This window comes from Oncorhynchus nerka, linkage group LG22, assembly GCF_034236695.1.
Source record: "Oncorhynchus nerka isolate Pitt River linkage group LG22, Oner_Uvic_2.0, whole genome shotgun sequence".
NCBI classification, from domain to species: Eukaryota; Metazoa; Chordata; class Actinopteri; order Salmoniformes; family Salmonidae; genus Oncorhynchus; species Oncorhynchus nerka.
The window spans coordinates 102,920,558-102,941,072 of NC_088417.1; the positions used below are offsets into that span (position 1 = coordinate 102,920,558).

The window sequence follows — 20,515 nt, forward strand, 5'->3', positions numbered from 1 at the left end:
TTTGCTTTATCTTGACCAGGTCACAGTTGTAAATGAGAACTTGTTCTCAACTGGCCTACCGGGTTAAATAATTAAATAAAGGTGAAATAAAAATTAAATATATAAAAAATAATCTACCAAGCTAAAGTTAGTTAACCTATCCAGTTAAAGTAGCTATATCATCACTGAGAGTCATGTTTTCTGTGAGCAATTGTTAACTAACGTGATCGACGCATCTAACTAACTAGCTAACTATCTTACTAAACTATTTGTCATTTATGTTTGTGTTTTACAGCATATCACAGTTTTTAAAGCTGCTGATGGCCGCATGGTTTTATCCCAGTGCCATTGCTCTTCCTGCCAGCCCCGACACTATGCCAGTTTGCGGGCACACATTAAGGCTCACATAGTTGAGGCTGTGCCGCACCGAGGTAAGCACATGTAGCTTCCTTCAGTAATTGCGTCAACATATTTTTTAAAAATCACATATGAAAATGATGATTTCCCAGTAAGTGTATTTATTAAGGATCCCCAGTAGTTCCTGCAAAGGCAGCAGCTACTCTTCACAGGGGTTTATAATGGGTTTGAAATATGTGATGTCTGCGTGCTGTTTTTTCACTGACAGATTTGCCTCGCGTTCCCGAAGCTATTGATCCCCTGTGGCTAAATTATAGGCCTTTTCGTGGTGTAGTAGGCTATTCTGAATTAATTAATTAATTTATGAACAGTCACCATTAATTCTAGAACTTTGGAAAATGTATTTCAATTTATCAGAGGTGCTGCAGTTAGTTCAGAACCCTTCATGTTGGTATGATTCTATAAGGAAATAAATGAAGTGCAACGCTGGAGAGATTAGAGTTGCAGGTTCATGTCTATCAGAGCAGAGAGAGGGAGATAGATTATAGAAAGTGAATCTCATTCTAGTTAAATGAGCGATAAAGGCGCGCTTCTCACACGGCCACAGCCAAACGTTGATCTCAAACATAGGTGTTACACTGTTGCGCAAACCATAACGGTCCAAACCAACTCAACTCTTAGAATATTAGGCCCGGGCTACTTTTTCACATTACGTTTATTTGTGGGGTGCAGGATAATTAATGGAGAGGCAACTCAAATTAACTTTGATCGCTTTTATTAACGTACCGGATCCGGACAAATAGGTTCTGGAATAAAACATTCCAAAACGGAGAGGTGTCGGATTCTATTTCTGATCGGATCCAGTTCAAATTAAGCACCGGACGACATTCACTGCTATAAACCTGTCTCCAATATAACCACATAATTTACACAGACTCGCCGCAGATCTTCGTGTGATTAGGCGTGTGAATGGTCTGTTTTATCAACGAGCTCAATGTATTCCAATGGCTTGTGGTAACAAGATGATCCCAATAATTTAGGTAGCCTAGTGGATGGAACATTTTATTGAGACGACACTAGGCGCACTTGATATTGCGCGCCAGCAGATAATCGGGTATTTGTGGCATCATCGGACACACATGAGATACTATAATAAGCGACTCATGTTCAAACCTTGAGCCATAAGACATTTAATTGATTACAATTTACATAACCCTCCCACGGGATCAATTAAACCAAAAAAAAAAAGAAAGTACTAACCCTCCTCCTGACTGAAATTTTAAAAGACCCTCCCCCATTTCCCTCCCGTAGCTATTGTGTACATTTCAACCCCCCACCCCTTAATTTGGCCATAACTGTTTATTAATGTGTTACACTTAGTATATATATTTTAGTCGTAGGTCATTTAGTGATCAGAACGGGCTTATCCAGAGTGATTTACAGGAGGAGCAATTAGCGTTAAGTGCTTTACTTAAGGGCACATCGACAGATTTGTCACCTTGTCGGCTCTGGGATTCGAAACAATAGATCCAGTTTTAAATAGGAATGAATCAGAAAAGCTTATAGGCTATCAGCCGCTAGAAACAAGGAAGCATTCAACACTGTGTCCCTCTGCTGGGGGTTTGTATGCTAATGTTTATAGAACAACTCATGGAAGAGATATCCTGTAGGACAGGCTACAGCCTGAATAAATCATATATTTTCAGAGCTATACAAGTAATGCTATTCCTCAGATTACTGGTCGATGAATGTCACATGGTCTTGTAGTGACCATGTGATATGGGTCACACACACACACACACACACGGGATGAGAGAGCGAGGCAGCATAACATTTGGAAGTCTAGCTTTCCCTTTTGTATTGAAGTTGGGCTCTCATTGGATGTGTTTACAAAACTCCAGTATGTCCAGTCAGACTGGAGCAACACGTTTATACATGCTTGTGCTGCATGGCTAGAACTGTGATCAAACAACTGTTGACATGCAGGAAAACACAGATGGGATTTTGCACAAGGAATGCAGTCATCTGATGTAAAGCTCCACAGCCTATAAACCAGCAGGGACTAAATGTCGTAGTAAATGGTTGACACATACTCCAATTAATGTTTATCGTTGACTGTCTGTCTGTCTGTCTGTCTGTCTGTCTGTCTGTCTGTTTGTGTGTGTGTGTGTGTGAACCACACAGACGATAGCAAGATCACTGTTAGTAACAACCTGTGATAGAAGAAACAGGCCAGGATATGTTTATTAATCCTTTATTATCTTATATAATGTATATTACAGGCTTATTACAGGCTTATTACAGGCTTATTACAGGCTTATATAATGTATATTACAGGCTTATTACAGGCTTATATAATGTATATTACAGGCTTATTACAGGCTTATATAATGTATATTACAGGCTTATTACAGGCTTATTACAGGCTTATTACAGGCTTATTACAGGCTTATATAATGTATATTACAGGCTTATATAATGTATATTACAGGCTTATATAATGTATATTACAGGCTTATTACAGGCTTATATAATGTATATTACAGGCTTATTACAGGCTTATATAATGTATATTACAGGCTTATTACAGGCTTATATAATGTATATTACAGGCTTATTACAGGCTTATTACAGGCTTATTACAGGCTTATATAATGTATATTACAGGCTTATATAATGTATATTACAGGCTTATATAATGTATATTACAGGCTTATTACAGGCTTATATAATGTATATTACAGGCTTATTACAGGCTTATATAATGTATATTACAGGCTTATTACAGGCTTATATAATGTATACTATAGACTCATTACAGGCTTATATAATGTATACTACAGACTCATTACAGGCTTATATAATGTATATTACAGGCTTATTACAGGCTTATATAATGTATATTACAGGCTTATTACAGGCTTATATAATGTATATTACAGGCTTATTACAGGCTTATATAATTATATTACAGGCTTATTACAGGCTTATATAATGTATACTACAGGCTTATATAATGTATATTACAGGCTTATATAATGTATACTACAGGCTTATTACAGGCTTATATAATGTATATTACAGGCTTATTACAGGCTTATATAATGTATATTACAGGCTTATTACAGGCTTATATAATTATATTACAGGCTTATTACAGGCTTATATAATGTATACTACAGGCTTATATAATGTATATTACAGGCTTATATAATGTATACTACAGGCTTATTACAGGCTTATATAATGTATATTACAGGCTTATTACAGGCTTATATAATTATATTACAGGCTTATTACAGGCTTATATAATGTATATTACAGGCTTATATAATGTATATTACAGGCTTATATAATGTATACTATAGACTCATTACAGGCTTATATAATGTATACTACAGACTCATTACAGGCTTATATAATGTATATTACAGGCTTATTACAGGCTTATATAATGTATATTACAGGCTTATTACAGGCTTATATAATGTATATTACAGGCTTATATAATGTATACTACAGACTCATTACAGGCTTATATAATTATATTACAGGCTTATTACAGGCTTATATAATGTATATTACAGGCTTATTACAGGCTTATATAATTATATTACAGGCTTATATAATGTATACTACAGACTCATTACAGGCTTATATAATGTATACTACAGACTCATTACAGGCTTATTTGCCTGGGTTGGCGCCCCCCTTGGGTTGTGCCGTGGCAGAGATCTTTGTGGGCTATACTCGGCCTTGTCTCAGGATGGTAAGTTGGTGGTTGACGATATCCCTCTAGTGGTGTGGGGGCTGTGCTTTGGAAAAGTGGGTGGGGTTATATCCTTCCTGTTTGGCCCTGTCCGGGGGTGTCCTCGGATGGGGCCACAGTGTCTCCTGACCCCTCCTGTCTCAGCCTCCAGTATTTATGCTGCAGTAGTTTATGTGTCGGGGGGCTAGGGTCAGTTTGTTATATCTGGAGTACTTCTCCTGTCTTATCCGGTGTCCTGTGTGATTTTAAGTATGCTCTCTCTAATTCTCTCTTTCTTTCTTTCTCTCGGAGGACCTGAGCCCTTGGACCATGCCTCAGGACTACCTGGCATGACTCCTTGCTGTCCCCAGTCCACCTGGCCGTGCTGCTGCTCCAGTTTCAACTGTTCTGCCTGTGATTATTATTACTTGACCATGCTAGTCATTTATGAACATTTGAACATCTTGGCCATGTTCTGTTATAATCTCCACCCGGGACACAGCCAGAAGAGGACTGGCCACACCTCATAGCCTGGTTCCTCTCTAGGTTTCTTCCTAGGTTTTGGCCTTTCTAGGGAGTTTTTCCTAGCCACCGTGCTTCTACACCTGCATTGCTTGCTGTTTGGGGCTTTAGGCTGGGTTTCTGTACAGCACTTTGAGAAATCAGCTGATGAACGAAGGGCTATATAAATACATTTGATTTGATTTATTTTCATGTATACTACAGACTCATTACAGGCTTATATAATGTATACTACAGACTCATTACAGGCTTATATAATGTATACTACAGACTCATTACAGGCTTTTATATAATGTATACTACATACTCATTACAGGCTTAATACATGTATATATATATTTTTTATTATTATTTAAACTTCATTTAACTAGGCACGTCAGTTAAGAACAAATTCTTATTTACAATGGCAGCCTAGGGACAGTGGGTTAACTGCCTGCTCAGAACTGCAGATTTTTACCTTGTCAGTTCAGGGATTCGATCGAGCAACCTTTCGGCTACTGGCCCAACGCTCCAACCACTAGGCTACCTTCCACCCGAAATAAGAATACGTGGTACGGCTTTATTGTGTCTCTCTCGGGGTAAATTAGTGTGGACTGTGGGAGATTGATTAAAATGGAGAGTCTTGGATCAGTGGGATCCATTAACTTGATTAATTAATGTATATTACAGGCTTATTGAACAAGATTATCCCTGTTTGACTAACTCCTAGTCTGCAGCAGACAAGTGGCTCGACTCCAATCTTTCCCTACATGATAACCCCTCCCGCTATCTCTCTGACATGGCGGGCAAAGCTCTATTCTAGCCGTATTTCTGTCCAAGCTGCGTGCGGGGAGATGGCGCGCTAGGGCGCAGATTGGTGTAGGCCTGCTTGGATGCGTGTTCGTTGTTGAAAGTGACAAAGGTGTGTCTCTTTTGGAGCTGCCTGAGAGGGGAGGCCATTTTGTACAGCGAGGCAGGCAGGCAGGCGTCTGTACATGTCTGTATGTCTGTGCTCACGTCAGGAACAGGAAGCGTGCCATTGTGCGTATGAGAGAGAACATTTTCTGTGTTGTGGGGGCGAGGGTTATACCAGAGGCGCTAGTAACAACACCCAAACCTATTTCTTCACTTTGCCGAGCGTTCACTGTCCTTTCTACACTGTTTCCTCTGTGCAATGGATGGGTATGTTTTTGTTTTTTTTACAATATTTGCTGATTACACACACGCATGTAACATTGTTTTACATAACACCTCGCACCATTTCATGTAGCTTATAGTGTGGAATTATAGGCACGGAAAGAACATTTAGAGAACTGAACGCTGTAGGATAGGGGGCGCAAACAAGCCCCTCTCAGCCAATTAAACCGTACATTTTGGTTCTTTTAAGAGTTTAGACAGATTTAATGGTGTTATTCTATTATATTCAAGACTTCAAGTCGCTGGAAAAAAACTATAGCATGTAGAGGAAATCCCATTTTCCGTGTTTTTATGCGCATGGGTGTTTGCTTGTTCCATAATTTGAGTTTGATTTTGAGGAAGTGATAGAAAACAACACATTTTCCTTCAATTATTGGGTTGTCTAGCTTTTTATATATTTGTTATTCATGCATGATGTTTATCGATACCTCAGCTCGCAGAGGGACAGTAAAATGAACATTAGATTAAGATACGCTGCCATTTTAAGATATGTAAGGGGCGTTTCTGTCTTGTTCGCGGAAAACAACAGCATGCTCTGATATATAAAGCATCATTTAGAGAACACGTACAACTTGTTTGAAGAGACAACTCCTAAAGTAAAAGTATTATGTGATCTACTCGTAGATATACGTTGTATTATAGATGTTTAAACAACTAAACGGGAGCTATTCTATATCATTGTTTTACAACTCGTGTGCGAGGAAAAGGAGCGACGACGGGGGGGCTGGTTGATATCAAATCTTCCTCCTAACCATTTCCTTACATTTTAATACATGTTTTTAGTTAGGCTTCATACGTCCAATTATGGGTTTAGGCTACGCTATAATTCATTAACAAGTATCTGGATGTAATACATTAGCAATAACAGTATCATAGGCTGTAACGCTTGAATCATATTTTCGCCTATAAGCCAACTTGCAATTGCTGACCATAACTGTGCAGTTTTGTAAGACAATTTGTAACAATTCCACGCCAACTCCAACTTGGAATTGTCTGCCACGCTGCCTCTGCCATATCTTGCCTTCTCTTCCTGAAACAAAAGACGCGGCCAGCTTGACCGCTCTGCTTCTCCCTTTGTGAGCTAATGTAACAAATACAATGTAACGAAGTGGATCATCGGAGTTAAACCACTTACACGAGTTGGGGTCCTCGTGTCGGAGGATATGGACATGAACCTTGTATTACATGTAACCGATGATTCCAATGTAGAGGGAGCTGTGTGTGGTGTGTTCTACGGAAGCTATCGGTGATACGGCAGGCTATTCTTTATTTATTTTTTCCATTTTTTATTTATTCCCACCTTTATTTAACCAGGTAGGCTAGTTGAGAACAAGTTCTCATTTACAACTGCGACCTGGCCAAGATAAAGCAAAGCAGTGTGACACAGACAACAACACAGAGTTACACATGGAGTAAAACAAACATACAGTCAATAACACAGTAGAAAAGTTTATATACAGTGTGTGCTAATGGAGTAAGGAGGTAAGGCAATAAATAGGCCATAGTAGCGAAGTAATTACAATTTAGCAATTAAACACTGGAATGATATATATGCAGATGATGATGTGCAAGTAGAAATACTGGTGTGAAAAATAGCAAAAAAGCAAATAAAAACAAAATGGGGATGAGGTAGGAAGTTGGTTGGATGAGCTATTTACAGATGGGCTATTTGCAGCGATCGGTAAGCTGCTCTGACAGCTGATGCTTAAAGTTGGTGAGGGAGATATAAGTTTCCAACTTCAGTCATTTTTGCAATTCGTTCTAGTCATCGGCAGCAGAGAACTGGAAGGAAAGGGGGTGTTGGCTTTGGGGATGACCAGTGAGATATACCTGCTGGAGCGCGTGCTACGGGTGGGTGTTGTTATAGTGACCAGTGAGCTGAGATAAGGAGGGGCTTTACCTAGCATAGACTTATAGATGACCTGGAGCCAGTGGGTCTGGCGACGAATATGTAGCGAGGGCCAGCCAACGAGAGCATACAGGTCGCAGTGGTGGGTAGTGTATGGGGCTTTGGTGATAAAACGGATGGCACTGTGATAGACTACATCCAGTTTGCTGAGTAGAGTGTTGGAGGCTATTTTGTAAATGACATCGCCAAAGTCGAGGATCGGTAGGATAGTCAGTTTTACGAGGGTATGTTTGGCAGCGTGATGTGAAGGAGGCTTTGTTGCGAAATAGGAAGCCAATTCTAGATTTAAGTTTGGATCGGAGATGCTTATTAATGTGAGTCTGGAAGGAGAGTTTACAGTCTAGCCAGACACCTAGGTATTTGTAGTTGTCCACATATTCTAGGCATCTGTCAGTGATAAGGCAGGCTATTTTATAGGCTTATACTGAAAAGTGTGAGTAGGCTAGTTGGTTTGCCACGTCATCTCCCTTCTTGATGTGAACCAAAACACAACAGTCCATTTATTGTAGAATGTGTCATCATAGCACAGTGATAATGTAATCTTAATTCTTGAGTTCAGAAATAAATTGATCTTGATAACATTAGTCATATTGTGTTTGCTGAACACACTGGTGTTAAACCCAACAAATCTTTTGAATATTAAAAAATATTGATCAAATATTGATTCACAGATGAATAATAACTGCTGTTGTTTATTTCCCTTTGGTCCTGTCTTGTTGGTTAAACCTGATAACTTTGGTCCTGTCTTGTTGGTTAAACCTGATAACTTTGGTCCTGTCTTGTTGGTTAAACCTGATAACTTTGGTCCTGTCTTGTTGGTTAAACCTGATAACTTTGGTCCTGTCTTGTTGGTTAAACCTGATAACTTTGACCCAGTCTTGCCTATTAAACCTGATAACTTTGACCCAGTCTTGCCTATTAAACCTGATAACTTTGACCCAGTCTTGCCTATTAAACCTGATAACTTTGACCCAGTCTTGCCTATTAAACCTGATAACTTTGACCCAGTCTTGCCTATTAAACCTGATAACTTTGGCCCTGTTTTGCCTATTAAACCTGATAACTTTGACCCAGTCTTGCCTATTAAACCTGATAACTTTGGCCCTGTTTTGCCTATTAAACCTGATAAATTTGACCCAGTCTTGCCTATTAAACCTGATAACTTTGGCCCTGTTTTGCCTATTAAACCTGATAACCCATACAGGGATTGTTCTGTGTTTTAGTCAGTCTCAGATATACATGTCTACTCTGTTTTTCTTTTTTTACAGAAGGTATAGTACATCAACTCAAATCACATTTTATTGTTCACCTGCACCGAATACAACAGGTTTAGACTTCACAGGGAAATGCTTACTTACGAAAAATATAAAATAGTTACCTGATAAATAGCAATAAAAAGGCTATATACAAGGAGTACCGGTACAGAGTCAATGTGCAAGGGTACGAGGTAGTTGAGGTATTTGAGGTAATGTGTACATGTAGGTATGGGTAGAAGTGACTAGGCGTCAGGATAGATAATAAACAGCAGCAACGTGTCTGGAGATTGTGAAAGACTGTCTATGTTTGACTGGCATCACCGTGTGTGTGTGTGTGTGTGTGTGAGCATATGTGTGTGTGTGAGCATATGTGTGTGTGCCTGTGTGTTGCAGTGTTAGTCTAAGTTTGTGTTATTGTGTTGGTAGAGTCCAGTGTGTGTTATTGTGTTGGTAGAGTCCAGTGTGTGTTATTGTGTTGGTAGAGTCCAGTGTGTGTTAGTGTGTTGGTAGAGTCCAGTGTGTGTTATTGTGTTGGTAGAGTCCAGTGTGTGTTATTGTGTTGGTAGAGTCCAGTGTGTGTTGGTAGAGTCCAATGTGTGTTATTGTGTTGGTAGAGTCCAGTGTGTGTTATTGTGTTGGTAGAGTCCAGTGTGTGTTGGTAGAGTCCAGTGTGTTATTGTGTTGGTAGAGTCCTGTGTGTGTTATTGTGTTGGTAGAGTCCAGTGTGTGTTATTGTGTTGGTAGAGTCCAGTGTGTGTTGGTAGAGTCCAGTGTGTTATTGTGTTGGTAGAGTCCAGTGTGTGTTATTGTGTTGGTAGAGTCCAGTGTGTGTGTTAGTGTGTTTGTATATTCTAGTGTGTGTTGGTAGAGTCCAGTGTGTGTTATTGTGTTGGTAGAGTCCAGTGTGTGTTGGTAGAGTCCAGTGTGTGTTATTGTGTTGGTAGAGTCCAGTGTGTGTTATTGTGTCGGTAGAGTACAGTGTGTGTTATTGTGTTGGTAGAGTCCAGTGTGTGTTAGTGTGTTGGTAGAGTCCAGTGTGTGTTATTGTGTTGGTAGAGTCCAGTGTGTGTTATTGTGTTGGTAGAGTCCAGTGTGTGTTGGTAGAGTCCAATGTGTGTTATTGTGTTGGTAGAGTCCAGTGTGTGTTATTGTGTTGGTAGAGTCCAGTGTGTGTTGGTAGAGTCCAGTGTGTTATTGTGTTGGTAGAGTCCTGTGTGTGTTATTGTGTTGGTAGAGTCCAGTGTGTGTTATTGTGTTGGTAGAGTCCAGTGTGTGTTGGTAGAGTCCAGTGTGTTATTGTGTTGGTAGAGTCCAGTGTGTGTTATTGTGTTGGTAGAGTCCAGTGTGTGTCAGTAGAGTCCAGTGTGTGTTAGTGTGTTGGTAGAGTCCAGTGTGTGTTATTGTGTTGGTAGAGTCCAGTGTGTGTGTTAGTGTGTTGGTATATTCTAGTGTGTGTTGGTAGAGTCCAGTGTGTGTTATTGTGTTGGTAGAGTCCAGTGTGTGTTGGCAGAGTCCAGTGTGTGTTATTGTGTTGGTAGAGTCCAGTGTGTGTTATTGTGTTGGTAGAGTCCAGTGTGTGTTGGTAGAGTCCAGTGTGTGTTATTGTGTTGGTACAGTCCAGTGTGTGTTATTGTGTTGGTAGAGTCCAGTGTGTGTTAGTGTGTCAGTAGAGTCCAGTGTGTGTTAGTGTGTTGGTAGAGTCCAGTGTGTGTTGGTAGAGTCCAGTGTGTGTTATTGTGTTGGTAGAGTCCAGTGTGTGTTAGTGTGTTGGTAGATTCTAGTGTGTGTTGGTAGAGTCCAGTGTGTGTTATTGTGTTGGTAGAGTCCAGTGTGTGTTATTGTGTTGGTAGAGTCCAGTGTGTGTTATTGTGTTGCTAGAGTCCAGTGTGTGTTATTGTGTTGGTAGAGTCCAGTGTGTGTTATTGTGTTGGTAGAGTCCAGTGTGTGTTATTGTGTTGGTAGAGTCCAGTGTGTGTTATTGTGTTGGTAGAGTCCAGTGTGTGTTATTGTGTTGGTAGAGTCCAGTGTGTGTTAGTGTGTTGGTAGATTCTAGTGTGTGTTGGTAGAGTCCAGTGTGTGTTATTGTGTTGGTAGAGTCCAGTGTGTGTGTTAGTGTGTTGGTATATTCTAGTGTGTGTTGGTAGAGTCCAGTGTGTGTTGGTAGAGTCCAGTGTGTGTTGGTAGAGTCCAGTGTGTGTTATTGTGTTGGTAGAGTCCAGTGTGTGTTATTGTGTTGGTAGAGTCCAGTGTGTGTTATTGTGTTGGTAGAGTCCAGTGTGTGTTATTGTGTTGGTAGAGTCCAGTGTGTGTTGGTAGAGTCCAGTGTGTGTTATTGTGTTGGTAGAGTCCAGTGTGTGTTAGTGTGTCAGTAGAGTTCAGTGTGTGTTAGTGTGTTGGAAGAGTCCAGTGTGTGTTGGTAGAGTCCAGTGTGTGTTATTGTGTTGGTAGAGTCCAGTGTGTGTTAGTGTGTTGGTAGATTCTAGTGTGTGTTGGTAGAGTCCAGTGTGTGTTATTGTGTTGGTAGAGTCCAGTGTGTGTTGGTAGAGTCCAGTGTGTGTTATTGTGTTGGTAGAGTCCAGTGTGTGTTATTGTGTTGCTAGAGTCCAGTGTGTGTTATTGTGTTGGTAGAGTCCAGTGTGTGTTATTGTTTTGGTAGAGTCCAGTGTGTGTTATTGTGTTGGTAGAGTCCAGTGTGTGTTATTGTGTTGGTAGAGTCCAGTGTGTGTTGGTAGAGTCCAGTGTGTGTTATTGTGTTGGTACAGTCCAGTGTGTGTTAGTGTGTTGGTAGAGTCCAGTGTGTGTTATTGTGTTGGTAGAGTCCAGTGTGTTATTGTGTTGGTAGAGTCCAGTGTGTGTTATTGTGTTGGTAGAGTCCAGTGTGTGTCAGTAGAGTCCAGTGTGTGTTAGTGTGTTGGTAGAGTCCAGTGTGTGTGTTAGTGTGTTGGTATATTCTAGTGTGTGTTGGTAGAGTCCAGTGTGTGTTATTGTGTTGGTAGAGTCCAGTGTGTGTTGGTAGAGTCCAGTGTGTGTTGGTAGAGTCCAGTGTGTGTTATTGTGTTGGTTGGTAGAGTCCAGTGTGTGTTATTGTGTTGGTAGAGTCCACAGTGTGTGTTATTGTGTTGGTAGAGTCCAGTGTGTGTTAGTGTGTTGGTAGAGTCCAGTGTGTGTGTTGGTGTGTGTTATTGTGTAGAGTCCAGTGTGTGTTATTGTGTTGGTAGAGTCCAGTGTGTGTTGGTAGAGTCAATGTGTGTTATTGTGTTGGTAGAGTCCAGTGTGTGTTAGAGTATTGTGTTGGTAGAGTCCAGTGTGTGTTGGTAGAGTCCAGTGTGTTATTGTGTTGGTAGAGTCCTGTGTGTGTTATTGTGTTGGTAGAGTCCAGTGTGTGTTATTGTGTTGGTAGAGTCCAGTGTGTGTTGGTAGAGTCCAGTGTGTTATTGTGTTGGTAGAGTCCAGTGTGTGTTATTGTGTTGGTAGAGTCCAGTGTGTGTCAGTAGAGTCCAGTGTGTGTTAGTGTGTTGGTAGAGTCCAGTGTGTGTTATTGTGTTGGTAGAGTCCAGTGTGTGTGTTAGTGTGTTGGTATATTCTAGTGTGTGTTGGTAGAGTCCAGTGTGTGTTATTGTGTTGGTAGAGTCCAGTGTGTGTTATTGTGTTGGTAGAGTCCAGTGTGTGTTATTGTGTTGGTAGAGTCCAGTGTGTGTTATTGTGTTGGTAGAGTCCAGTGTGTGTTGGTAGAGTCCAGTGTGTGTTATTGTGTTGGTAGAGTCCAGTGTGTGTTATTGTGTTGGTAGAGTCCAGTGTGTGTTAGTGTGTCAGTGTGTGTTAGAGTCCAGTGTGTGTTAGTGTGTTGGTAGAGTCCAGTGTGTGTTATGTGTTGTAGAGTCCAGTGTGTGTTATTGTGTTGGTAGAGTCCAGTGTGTGTTATTGTGTTGGTAGATTCTAGTGTGTGTTGGTAGAGTCCAGTGTGTGTTATTGTGTTGGTAGAGTCCAGTGTGTGTTATTGTGTTGGTAGAGTCCAGTGTGTGTTATTGTGTTGCTAGAGTCCAGTGTGTGTTATTGTGTTGGTAGAGTCCAGTGTGTGTTATTGTGTTGGTAGAGTCCAGTGTGTGTTATTGTGTTGGTAGAGTCCAGTGTGTGTTATTGTGTTGGTAGAGTCCAGTGTGTGTTATTGTGTTGGTAGAGTCCAGTGTGTGTTAGTGTGTTGGTAGATTCTAGTGTGTGTTGGTAGAGTCCAGTGTGTGTTATTGTGTTGGTAGAGTCCAGTGTGTGTGTTAGTGTGTTGGTATATTCTAGTGTGTGTTGGTAGAGTCCAGTGTGTGTTGGTAGAGTCCAGTGTGTGTTGGTAGAGTCCAGTGTGTGTTATTGTGTTGGTAGAGTCCAGTGTGTGTTAGTGTGTGTTATTGTGTTGGTAGAGTCCAGTGTGTGTTATTGTGTTGGTAGAGTCCAGTGTGTGTTATTGTGTTGGTAGAGTCCAGTGTGTGTTATTGTGTTGGTAGAGTCCAGTGTGTGTTGGTAGAGTCCAGTGTGTGTTATTGTGTTGGTAGAGTCCAGTGTGTGTTAGTGTGTTGGTAGAGTCCAGTGTGTGTTAGTGTGTTGGAAGAGTCCAGTGTGTGTTGGTAGAGTCCAGTGTGTGTTATTGTGTTGGTAGAGTCCAGTGTGTGTTAGTGTGTTGGTAGATTCTAGTGTGTGTTGGTAGAGTCCAGTGTGTGTTATTGTGTTGGTAGAGTCCAGTGTGTGTTGGTAGAGTCCAGTGTGTGTTATTGTGTTGGTAGAGTCCAGTGTGTGTTATTGTGTTGCTAGAGTCCAGTGTGTGTTATTGTGTTGGTAGAGTCCAGTGTGTGTTATTGTGTTGGTAGAGTCCAGTGTGTGTTATTGTGTTGGTAGAGTCCAGTGTGTGTTATTGTGTTGGTAGAGTCCAGTGTGTGTTGGTAGAGTCCAGTGTGTGTTATTGTGTTGGTACAGTCCAGTGTGTGTTAGTGTGTTGGTAGAGTCCAGTGTGTGTTATTGTGTTGGTAGAGTCCAGTGTGTTATTGTGTTGGTAGAGTCCAGTGTGTGTTATTGTGTTGGTAGAGTCCAGTGTGTGTCAGTAGAGTCCAGTGTGTGTTAGTGTGTTGGTAGAGTCCAGTGTGTGTGTTAGTGTGTTGGTATATTCTAGTGTGTGTTGGTAGAGTCCAGTGTGTGTTATTGTGTTGGTAGAGTCCAGTGTGTGTTGGTAGAGTCCAGTGTGTGTTGGTAGAGTCCAGTGTGTGTTATTGTGTTGGTAGAGTCCAGTGTGTGTTATTGTGTCGGTAGAGTCCAGTGTGTGTTATTGTGTTGGTAGAGTCCAGTGTGTGTTAGTGTGTTGGTAGAGTCCAGTGTGTGTTATTGTGTTGGTAGAGTCCAGTGTGTGTTATTGTGTTGGTAGAGTCCAGTGTGTGTTGGTAGAGTCCAATGTGTGTTATTGTGTTGGTAGAGTCCAGTGTGTGTTATTGTGTTGGTAGAGTCCAGTGTGTGTTGGTAGAGTCCAGTGTGTTATTGTGTTGGTAGAGTCCTGTGTGTGTTATTGTGTTGGTAGAGTCCAGTGTGTGTTATTGTGTTGGTAGAGTCCAGTGTGTGTTGGTAGAGTCCAGTGTGTTATTGTGTTGGTAGAGTCCAGTGTGTGTTATTGTGTTGGTAGAGTCCAGTGTGTGTCAGTAGAGTCCAGTGTGTGTTAGTGTGTTGGTAGAGTCCAGTGTGTGTTTAGTGTGTTTGTATATTCTAGTGTGTGTTGGTAGAGTCCAGTGTGTGTTTATTGTGTTGGTAGAGTCCAGTGTGTGTTGGTAGAGTCCAGTGTGTGTTATTGTGTTGGTAGAGTCCAGTGTGTGTTATTGTGTTGGTAGAGTCCAGTGTGTGTTGGTAGAGTCCAGTGTGTGTTATTGTGTTGGTAGAGTCCAGTGTGTGTTAGTGTGTTGGTAGAGTCCAGTGTGTGTTATTGTGTTGGTAGAGTCCAGTGTGTTATTGTGTTGGTAGAGTCCAGTGTGTGTTGGTAGAGTCCAGTGTGTGTTATTGTGTTGGTAGAGTCCAGTGTGTGTTATTGTGTTGGTAGAGTCCAGTGTGTGTTGGTAGAGTCCAGTGTGTGTTGGTAGAGTCCAGTGTGTGTCGGTAGAGTCCAGTGTGTGTTATTGTGTTGGTAGAGTCCAGTGTGTGTTGGTAGAGTCCAGTGTGTGTTATTGTGTTGGTAGAGTCCAGTGTGTGTTATTGTGTTGGTAGAGTCCAGTGTGTGTCAGTAGAGTCCAGTGTGTGTTAGTGTGTTGGTAGAGTCCAGTGTGTGTTATTGTGTTGGTAGAGTCCAGTGTGTGTGTTAGTGTGTTGGTATATTCTAGTGTGTGTTGGTAGAGTCCAGTGTGTGTTGGTAGAGTCCAGTGTGTGTTGGTAGAGTCCAGTGTGTGTTATTGTGTTGGTAGAGTCCAGTGTGTGTTATTGTGTTGGTAGAGTCCAGTGTGTGTTATTGTGTTGGTAGAGTCCAGTGTGTGTTGGTAGAGTCCAGTGTGTGTTATTGTGTTGGTAGAGTCCAGTGTGTGTTAGTGTGTTGGTAGAGTCCAGTGTGTGTTATTGTGTTGGTAGAGTCCAGTGTGTGTTGGTAGAGTCCAGTGTGTGTTATTGTGTTGGTAGAGTCCAGTGTGTGTTAGTGTGTTGGTAGATTCTAGTGTGTGTTGGTAGAGTCCACTGTGTGTTATTGTGTTGGTAGAGTCCAGTGTGTGTTGGTAGAGTCCAGTGTGTGTTATTGTGTTGGTAGAGTCCAGTGTGTGTTATTGTGTTGGTAGAGTCCAGTGTGTGTTTGGTAGAGTCCATGTGTGTTGTGTAGAGTCCAGTGTGTGTTATTGTGTTGGTAGAGTCCAGTGTGTGTTATTGTGTTGGTAGAGTCCAGTGTGTGTTATTGTGTTGGTAGAGTCCAGTGTGTGTTGGTAGAGTCCAGTGTGTGTTATTGTGTTGGTACAGTCCAGTGTGTGTTAGTGTGTTGGTAGAGTCCAGTGTGTGTTATTGTGTTGGTAGAGTCCAGTGTGTTATTGTGTTGGTAGAGTCCAGTGTGTGTTATTGTGTTGGTAGAGTCCAGTGTGTGTCAGTGTTGGTAGAGTCCAGTGTTGTTAGTGTGTTGGTAGAGTCCAGTGTGTGTGTTAGTGTGTTGGTATATTCTAGTGTGTGTTGGTAGAGTCCAGTGTGTGTTATTGTGTTGGTAGAGTCCAGTGTGTGTTGGTAGAGTCCAGTGTGTGTTATTGTGTAGAGTCCAGTGTGTGTTATTGTGTTGGTAGAGTCCAGTGTGTGTTATTGTTGTAGAGTAGAGTGTTGGTAGAGTCCAGTGTGTGTTATTGTGTTGGTAGAGTCCAGTGTGTGTTGGTAGAGTCAGTGTGTGTTATTGTTGGTAGAGTCCAGTGTGTTATTGTGTAGAGTCCAGTGTGTGTTATTGTGTTGGTAGAGTCCAGTGTGTGTTATTGTGTTGGTAGAGTCCAGTGTGTGTTGGTAGAGTCCAATGTGTGTTATTGTGTTGGTAGAGTCCAGTGTGTGTTAGTGTGTGTTGGTAGAGTCCAGTGTGTTGTGTAGAGTCCAGTGTGTGTTGTGTTGGTAGAGTCCAGTGTGTGTTATTGTGTTGGTAGAGTCCAGTGTGTGTTATTGTTTGGTAGAGTCCAGTGTGTTTGGTAGAGTCCAGTGTGTGTTAGTGTTGGTAGTCCAGTGTGTGTTATTGTGTTGGTAGAGTCCAGTGTGTGTGTGTTGGTAGAGTCCAGTGTGTGTTTGGTAGAGTCCAGTGTGTGTTATTGTGTTGGTAGAGTCCAGTGTGTGTTATTGTGTTGGTAGAGTCCAGTGTGTGTTAGTGTGTTTAGTATCCATTCTAGTGTGTGTTGGTAGAGTCCAGTGTGTGTTATTGTGTTGGTAGAGTCCAGTGTGTGTTATTGTGTTGAGAGTCCAGTGTGTGTTATTGTGTTGGTAGAGTCCAGTGTGTTGTTGTAGAGTCCAGTGTGTGTTATTGTGTTGGTAGAGTCCAGTGTGTGTTGGTAGAGTCCAGTGTGTGTTATTGTGTTGGTAGAGTCCAGTGTGTGTTATTGTGTTGGTAGAGTCCAGTGTGTGTGTTGGTAGAGTCCAGTGTGTTATTGTGTTGGTAGAGTCCAGTGTGTGTTATTGTGTTGGTAGAGTCCAGTGTGTGTTATTGTGTTGTAGAGTCCAGTGTGTTAGAGAGTCCAGTGTGTTATTGTGTTGGTAGAGTCCAGTGTGTGTTATTGTGTTGGTAGAGTCCAGTGTGTGTTATTGTGTTGGTAGAGTCCAGTGTGTGTTAGTAGAGTCCAGTGTGTTAGTTGTGTTGGTAGAGTCCAGTGTGTGTTATTGTGTTGGTAGAGTCCAGTGTGTGTGTTGGTAGTCCAGTGTTGGTATATGTTGGTAGTGTGTGTGTTATGGTAGAGTCCAGTGTGTGTTATTGTGTTGGTAGAGTCCAGTGTGTGTTGGTAGAGTCCAGTGTGTGTTATTGTGTTGGTAGAGTCCAGTGTGTGTTATTGTGTTGGTAGAGTCCAGTGTGTGTGTTGGTAGAGTCCAGTGTGTGTTATTGTGTTTGGTAGAGTCCAGTGTGTGTTATTGTGTTGGTAGAGTCCAGTGTGTGTTATTGTGTTGGTAGAGTCCAGTGTGTGTATTGTGTTGGTAGAGTCCAGTGTGTGTTGGTAGAGTCCAGTGTGTGTTATTGTGTTGGTAGAGTCCAGTGTGTGTTATTGTGTTGGTAGAGTCCAGTGTGTGTTATTGTGTTGGTAGAGTCCAGTGTGTGTTGGTAGAGTCCAGTGTGTGTTATTGTGTTGGTAGAGTCCAGTGTGTGTTATTGTGTTGGTAGAGTCCAGTGTGTGTTGGTAGAGTCCAGTGTGTGTTATTGTGTTGGTAGAGTCAGTGTGTGTTATTGTGTTGGTAGAGTCCAGTGTGTGTTATTGTGTTGGTAGAGTCCAGTGTGTGTTAGTCCAGTGTGTTGTTAGTGTGTTGGTAGAGTCCAGTGTGTGTTATTGTGTTGGTAGAGTCCAGTGTGTGTGTTAGTGTGTTGGTATATTCTAGTGTGTGTTGGTAGAGTCCAGTGTGTGTTGGTAGAGTCCAGTGTGTGTTATTGTGTCCAGTGTGTGTTATTGTTGGTAGTCCAGTGTGTGTTAGAGTCCAGTGTGTGTTATTGTGTTGGTAGTGTGTGTATTGTGTTGGTAGTCCAGTGTGTGTTTATTGTGTTGGTAGATTGTGTTGGTAGAGTCCAGTGTGTGTTATTGTGTTGGTAGAGTCCAGTGTGTGTTCCAGTGTGTGTTATTGTGTTGGTAGAGTCCAGTGTGTGTTAGTGTGTCAGTAGTTAGTCCAGTGTGTGTTAGTGTGTTGGTAGAGTCCAGTGTGTGTTGGTGTGTTATTGTGAGAGTCCAGTGTGTGTTATTGTGTTGGTAGAGTCCAGTGTGTGTTAGTGTGTTGGTGATTCTAGTGTGTGTTGTAGAGTCCAGTGTGTGTTATTGTGTTGGTAGAGTCCAGTGTGTGTTGGTAGAGTCCAGTGTGTGTTATTGTGTTGGTAGAGTCCAGTGTGTGTTATTGTGTTGGTAGAGTCCAGTGTGTGTTATTGTGTTGGTAGAGTCCAGTGTGTGTTAGAGTCCAGTGTGTTTATTGTGTTGGTAGTGTTATTGTGTAGTCCAGTGTGTGTTAGTGTGTTGGTAGAGTCCAGTGTGTGTTATTGTGTTGGTAGAGTCCAGTGTGTTATTGTGTTGGTAGAGTCCAGTGTGTGTTATTGTGTTGGTAGAGTCCAGTGTGTGTTAGAGTCCAGTGTGTGTTATTGTGTTGGTAGAGTCCAGTGTGTGTGTTAGTGTGTTGGTAGTGTGTGTTGGTAGAGTCCAGTGTGTGTTATTGTGTTGGTAGAGTCCAGTGTGTGTTGGTAGAGTCCAGTGTGTGTTATTGTGTTGGTAGAGTCCAGTGTGTGTTATTGTGTTGGTAGAGTCCAGTGTGTGTTATTGTGTTGGTAGAGTCCAGTGTGTGTTATTGTGTTGGTAGAGTCCAGTGTGTGTTATTGTGTTGGTAGAGTCCAGTGTGTTATTGTGTTGGTAGAGTCCAGTGTGTGTGTGTTATTGTGTTGGTAGAGTCCAGTGTGTGTTATTGTGTTGGTAGAGTCCAGTGTGTGTTGTGTTTATTGTGTTGGTAGAGTCCAGTGTGTGTTATTGTGTTGGTAGAGTCCAGTGTGTGTTATTGTGTTGGTAGAGTCCAGTGTGTGTTATTGTGTTGGTAGAGTCCAGTGTGTGTTGTGTAGAGTCCAGTGTGTGTTATTGTGTTGTGTTGGTAGAGTCCAGTGTGTGTTATTGTGTTGGTTGTGTAGAGTCCAGTGTGTGTTATTGTGTTGGTAGAGTCCAGTGTGTGTTATTGTGTTGGTAGAGTCCAGTGTGTGTGTTAGGTAGAGTCCAGTGTGTGTTGGTAGAGTCCAGTGTGTGTTATTGTGTTGGTAGAGTCCAGTGTGTGTTATTGTGTTGGTAGAGTCCAGTGTGTGTTGGTAGAGTCCAGTGTGTGTTATTGTGTTGGTAGAGTCCAGTGTGTGTTATTGTGTTGGTAGAGTCCAGTGTGTGTTATTAGAGTCCCAGTGTGTGTTATTGTGTTGGTAGAGTCCAGTGTGTGTTATTGTGTTGGTAGAGTCCAGTGTGTAGAGTCCAGTGTGTTATTGTGTTGGTAGAGTCCAGTGTGTGTTATTGTGTTGGTAGAGTCCAGTGTGTGTTGTGTAGAGTCCAGTGTGTGTTATTGTGTTGGTAGAGTCCAGTGTGTGTTATTGTGTTGGTAGAGTCCAGTGTGTGTGTTATGTGTTGGTATATTCTGGTGTGTGTTGGTAGAGTCCAGTGTGTGTTAGAGTCCAGTGTGTGTTATTGGTAGAGTCCAGTGTGTGTTATTGTGTTGGTAGAGTCCAGTGTGTGTTATTGTGTTGGTAGAGTCCAGTGTGTGTTATTGTGTTGGTAGAGTCCAGTGTGTGTTATTGTGTTGGTAGAGTCCAGTGTGTGTTGGTAGAGTCCAGTGTGTGTTATTGTGTTGGTAGAGTCCAGTGTGTGTTATTGTGTTGGTAGAGTCCAGTGTGTTATTGTGTTGGTAGAGTCCAGTGTGTGTTGGTAGAGTCCAGTGTGTGTTATTGTGTTGGTAGAGTCCAGTGTGTGTTATTGTGTTGGTAGAGTCCAGTGTGTGTTATTGTGTTGGTAGAGTCCAGTGTGTGTTATTGTGTTGGTAGAGTCCAGTGTGTGTTGTGTTGGTAGAGTCCAGTGTGTGTTATTGTGTTGGTAGAGTCCAGTGTGTGTTAGTGTGTTGGTAGAGTCCAGTGTGTGTTATTGTGTTGGTAGAGTCCAGTGTCCAGAGTCCAGTGTGTGTTATTGTGTTGGTAGAGTCCAGTGTGTGTGTGGTAGAGTCCAGTGTGTGTTATTGTGTTGGTAGAGTCCAGTGTGTGTTATTGTGTTGGTAGAGTCCAGTGTGTGTTGGTAGAGTCCAGTGTGTGTTATTGTGTTGGTAGAGTCCAGTGTGTGTTGGTAGAGTCCAGTGTGTGTTATTGTGTTGGTAGAGTCCAGTGTGTGTTATTGTGTTGGTAGAGTCCAGTGTGTGTTAGTG

The 20,515-nt window shown here is 41.8% G+C and overlaps 1 protein-coding gene across 3 annotated transcripts in view; it reads left to right on the top strand.

Annotated features, from left to right (window-relative positions):
* The first annotated feature begins 5,413 nt into the window (after nt 1-5,413).
* Nucleotides 5,414-20,515, top strand: part of ptbp3 (polypyrimidine tract binding protein 3) — a 144,241-nt gene continuing 129,139 nt past the window's right edge. Inside the window, exon 1 of one of the 3 annotated variants that reach the window (XM_065007680.1) lies at nt 5,414-5,767. In XM_065007680.1, the coding sequence (XP_064863752.1) occupies nt 5,633-5,767 (135 nt within the window). In that variant the 5' untranslated portion in view covers nt 5,414-5,632. The remainder of the gene's footprint in view (nt 5,768-20,515) is intronic. The other 2 variants (XM_065007681.1, XM_065007682.1) reach the window with 2 other exon arrangements.